General features: G+C 33.0%; 1 protein-coding gene across 1 annotated transcript in view; it reads right to left on the bottom strand.

Annotated features, from left to right (window-relative positions):
- Window positions 1–3,597, bottom strand: part of LOC107728743 (CWF19-like protein 2) — a 25,833-nt gene extending 22,236 nt beyond the window's left edge. The window contains exon 1 of the mRNA XM_016539029.1: window positions 3,436–3,597. Within this exon, the coding sequence (XP_016394515.1) occupies window positions 3,436–3,528 (93 nt within the window). The 5' untranslated portion in view covers window positions 3,529–3,597. The remainder of the gene's footprint in view (window positions 1–3,435) is intronic.
- Between the last annotated feature and the right edge of the window lie 1,235 nt (window positions 3,598–4,832).

The following is a 4,832-nucleotide window of genomic DNA, read 5'->3' as shown; positions in this document are numbered from 1 at the left end:
GCTGTAAACCAAAGCAGCGCTGCACTTATGAACTTTAATATGCATTATACAGAGGCAAGATGAATAGAAAAAATACCATCTAAACTTTTCTAAAGACAGTAAGTTCCCCTCAGACATACATTCATATAAACTCCTAACCCTAATTGAATTTGATTTGTTTGGCATCTCAACCGATTTGAATCGTCACATGTTTGAATCGATTTTCAACCGGCTCGCGGTTAATCGTTACATCCCTACTCATATTCTATAAACAAAAATTGCAAAATGTTAATCATTAATTAATCACAACCATTATCATCCAAATTTGCACATGACCATGTAACATCAGCTAAAAGTCAAGCCCTGTTTTGTTCCAGGATAAACCATAAATCTATAAACGCACTGTGGACTGTTTGCGCCCCCTGAAGGCAGTTCAATGTCAGTTCAGCTACAGAAGTAATCCAGACTGACAGAGTCACAACTAACTAGAGACTGACCGATATCAACCAGTCAGATTAACCACTGTGTGGCCAATTAACAGAAATGTGTCTGTTCCAAAATAAATAAATAAAAATACCGACAGCTTTTACAATGCAAGAGAACATACTTGTGTTTTGTGCGTGATTTGAATATTGTGCGAAATAAATTATGAATTAACTTCAATTCTGAGAACATCTCATTTAGTGTGATTAAATTATATCATCACTTTACGCTGGACATCACTTTTTAGAGAACGCGTATAATTCATAATGAAATATTTCTCTTAATGAAAAAAAGCTTGAAACGTGAGCTTGGCTTTCTTACTCAAAATAAATGAAAAAGAACAATTATTTAAAGAATAAATATCTTTCTTAAAATAAATGACATTTTATATTCTGTTATAAAATGCAATGACACATCAGCATTTTTCAATTGATGCATCGTAAACAGCGTTCAATCAGTATTTATTATACATACTTAATGCATACTATACTATATCCTCCTGAGACCCAGGCATAGAATTTTGTCCTCTGTAGAGGACATTATATTTGAATGAATTTCTCTGAGATCATGCATGCCACAGTTTTAAAACTCCTAACCCTAATTGAATTTGATTTGTTTGGCATCTCAACCGATTTGAATCGTCACATGTTTGAATCGATTTTCAACCGGCTCGCGGTTAATCGTTACATCCCTACTCATATTCTATAAACAAAAATTGCAAAATGTTAATCATTAATTAATCACAACCATTATCATCCAAATTTGCACATGACCATGTAACATCAGCTAAAAGTCAAGCCCTGTTTTGTTCCAGGATAAACCATAAATCTATAAACGCACTGTGGACTGTTTGCGCCCCCTGAAGGCAGTTCAATGTCAGTTCAGCTACAGAAGTAATCCAGACTGACAGAGTCACAACTAACTAGAGACTGACCGATATCAACCAGTCAGATTAACCACTGTGTGGCCAATTAACAGAAATGTGTCTGTTCCAAAATAAATAAATAAAAATACCGACAGCTTTTACAATGCAAGAGAACATACTTGTGTTTTGTGCGTGATTTGAATATTGTGCGAAATAAATTATGAATTAACTTCAATTCTGAGAACATCTCATTTAGTGTGATTAAATTATATCATCACTTTACGCTGGACATCACTTTTTAGAGAACGCGTATAATTCATAATGAAATATTTCTCTTAATGAAAAAAAGCTTGAAACGTGAGCTTGGCTTTCTTACTCAAAATAAATGAAAAAGAACAATTATTTAAAGAATAAATATCTTTCTTAAAATAAATGACATTTTATATTCTGTTATAAAATGCAATGACACATCAGCATTTTTCAATTGATGCATCGTAAACAGCGTTCAATCAGTATTTATTATACATACTTAATGCATACTATACTATATCCTCCTGAGACCCAGGCATAGAATTTTGTCCTCTGTAGAGGACATTATATTTGAATGAATTTCTCTGAGATCATGCATGCCACAGTTTTAAGTCTGGATGTCCTGTACGGAGCACATTCAGGGCTTTTCAGAGATATCACATGTTTAGAGGTTTGATCATAAACACTCTCTTCCTTGGTCTTTAAATGTGACTGATATTGACAGAATAATTCAATTTAGCACACTTAGGGAAATATGATAACGTTTTGTAATTATCATTTAAATCTGACTAATTTTCAAAATGGGCCAAGTTATTACTCCCATTATTACACTTCTTTTTTTTCATTATGGTTTGCCCCAAGAACACATTAATATGCAAATTAGATGCAATGTCTAGATACATTGTATAAAATGGGAATACCAATTTATGGACATTTTGCACACATTTTGCATAGTGAAATAGTATATCAAATCATTCTGTTATATCTTTCATAACTGTTGAGAGTCATCTTTGTACAAAGTTTGGTTAAAAATAGCCTGCAACCTAAAAACTGAAATGAAAAATGAAATAAATAATTGCCTGTACATGCATTTTCATGTCTATTTTTTTATTTTTTTATATATATATATAATTTAGTCCTGGCGTCCTCTACAAAGGACATAGAATAAAATATGAATAAAAAATTTTTTTTTCAACAATGTTTTTTCTACATTTGTATCTGAAGCTCCAACCAATGCAACGACATAAACAACAACAACAAAATTCACAAAAAAAAGATGGTTCTCAGGAAGATATAGCGAGAGTAATTTTCTTTCCAAAAGGACACAAGTCACGATTTAATGCTGATATGACATTGTATTTTATAACAGAATATGAAAACAAGACAAAGCAGGGCATAATTTTCATAATTTGTCTTCTGTCGAGGACAGACACCAGGACAAACATCATGTTAATCAGACACAACAGGTCAATAGGGAAAGAAATTATAAATCAATATTCCTATGAAATATGAGATATTCGAACCCACTTTATTTGGACATAGAATAAAATATGAATAAAAAATTTTTTTTTCAACAATGTTTTTTCTACATTTGTATCTGAAGCTCCAACCAATGCAACGACATAAACAACAACAACAAAATTCACAAAAAAAAGATGGTTCTCAGGAAGATATAGCGAGAGTAATTTTCTTTCCAAAAGGACACAAGTCACGATTTAATGCTGATATGATATTGCATTTTATAACAGAATATGAAAGCAAGAGTCATTTATTTTAAGAACGATAGCAAGGGACACGATATTTCATTGTTTTTTTTATATAATGAAATATATTTACATAATTAATACAGCAAAAAATGCTAATGTTTAGGGTTAAAGTCCGAAACACGCGTTAGGACATTTAGAGACCAAAAATGACACAATAAAGACATACATTCATAATCAAGCTGTATATGCATGACATCTGAACGTAAATGGTTTGTAAACAGATCTGTCCAATACAGCTGTCGCTTCTTATTCTGCTAGCTCTTCGAGTCTTAATCGGACTAAATATTAGTTTAAAGTGTTTATTTCTTTTACCTGTTGTAAAACGCGCTCTCTGTCTTCCCTTCGGGCCTCTTTTCTACATTTAATGCTGTTTGAGCTCTCAAAACTCACGCCGTGCGCTGCCATGATGCTGCCGCAAACCGCTCTCGCTGTCGTAAAACACCTCTGTCGCAGCAGATGCTACTCGCCTGTATCCCTCCAGAGGGCGCTGAACACCATTAAAGCGCATTCGAATCGTTTTTGTCCTACTGGAGACATTTTTTACAGTGCAACCATATATTAATAATTTAAAAACAAAAATTGGGAAATATGTGAGCTCCATTCGTTCAGCAAAAAAAAAACAAATGCGCAGCACGGTAGGTGTTTACGACAGTGTTGAGCGCGTTTGAGGCAGCATAATGAAATCGTATGATTTTAATAGTAAAAAACATTAAATACACAAAAACAGGAGGGAGAACGAGACAAAAACTACAAAAGGTAAACTAATAAACACTTTAAACTAACATCTGCTATGTCTGTGTGTCTAAATTATAACATCTGAGCACTTACAATGTAACATTTGTCAGAATCAGCTGTTTAATCTGCATTAATTAAATATATATAGATGATGCAGTTTTATTTATTATGATTTATGTGGAACGATACTGTGTTCACTATACTGACATCAGAAATGATGATGACTAGCAATGGTATCACTGGGATTTTGCATTTGTTGTGTTATATTTGCATGCAATTGCAGGTATATATGATGAATTATTTGGTTTTGAGTCAAAAGTATGCTCTTGAATGCAAAGAAAAATCAATGAGCAAATCAATGCTTTTTGAGCAAATCAATGCAGCCTTTGTGAGCAGAAGAGACTTCTTTCAGAAACATTAATAAATTCTTAATTACTCCAAAATTTTAACTGGTAATGTATTGATTAATGAGCCAAATATGGACTTTCTGCCAAGCCAGTTCTTACATTGTAAATAAGGTATACTGTAACTACTACAGTAATCTGTTTGCAGGCTTGAATAGAGTTTATTAGCATTAATTTATTTAGCTCTATATTTAGGAGCTTATGTCTTGTGTATACACGAGAAATAAAAAAGTAAAATCCTGCAAAATATTGTATTAAGTGATCTGCTTTATGAATTCATCAAAGCATAAAATAAATTAATATCATGATAATCTGAAGATTATATATCTGTCACACCCCTGTGGACTGTTGATTGTGGTTTCTCCCTCTGTGTCCTTATTTGGTTGTTCCTGCTGTCATTTGAGTTAATCACCTCATTGTACTCACCTGTCTGCCCCTCGTTATCTGCCCTATATCTGTTCCTGTCTCTTGTATTAGAGTTTGTCGGTTATTGTGAATGTGATCCTGTGTGTTGATGTCTACCCTGTCTGGATCTCCTGTTGTCATATCATTAAATATCCTTTTATTCGT

Source organism: Sinocyclocheilus rhinocerous, unplaced genomic scaffold (assembly GCF_001515625.1).
Source record: "Sinocyclocheilus rhinocerous isolate Xijiao unplaced genomic scaffold, SAMN03320098_v1.1 scaffold6873, whole genome shotgun sequence".
NCBI lineage: Eukaryota > Metazoa > Chordata > Actinopteri > Cypriniformes > Cyprinidae > Sinocyclocheilus > Sinocyclocheilus rhinocerous.
The sequence above is the reverse complement of the archived record's forward strand: the minus strand, read 5'-3'. Positions and strand labels throughout refer to the sequence as shown.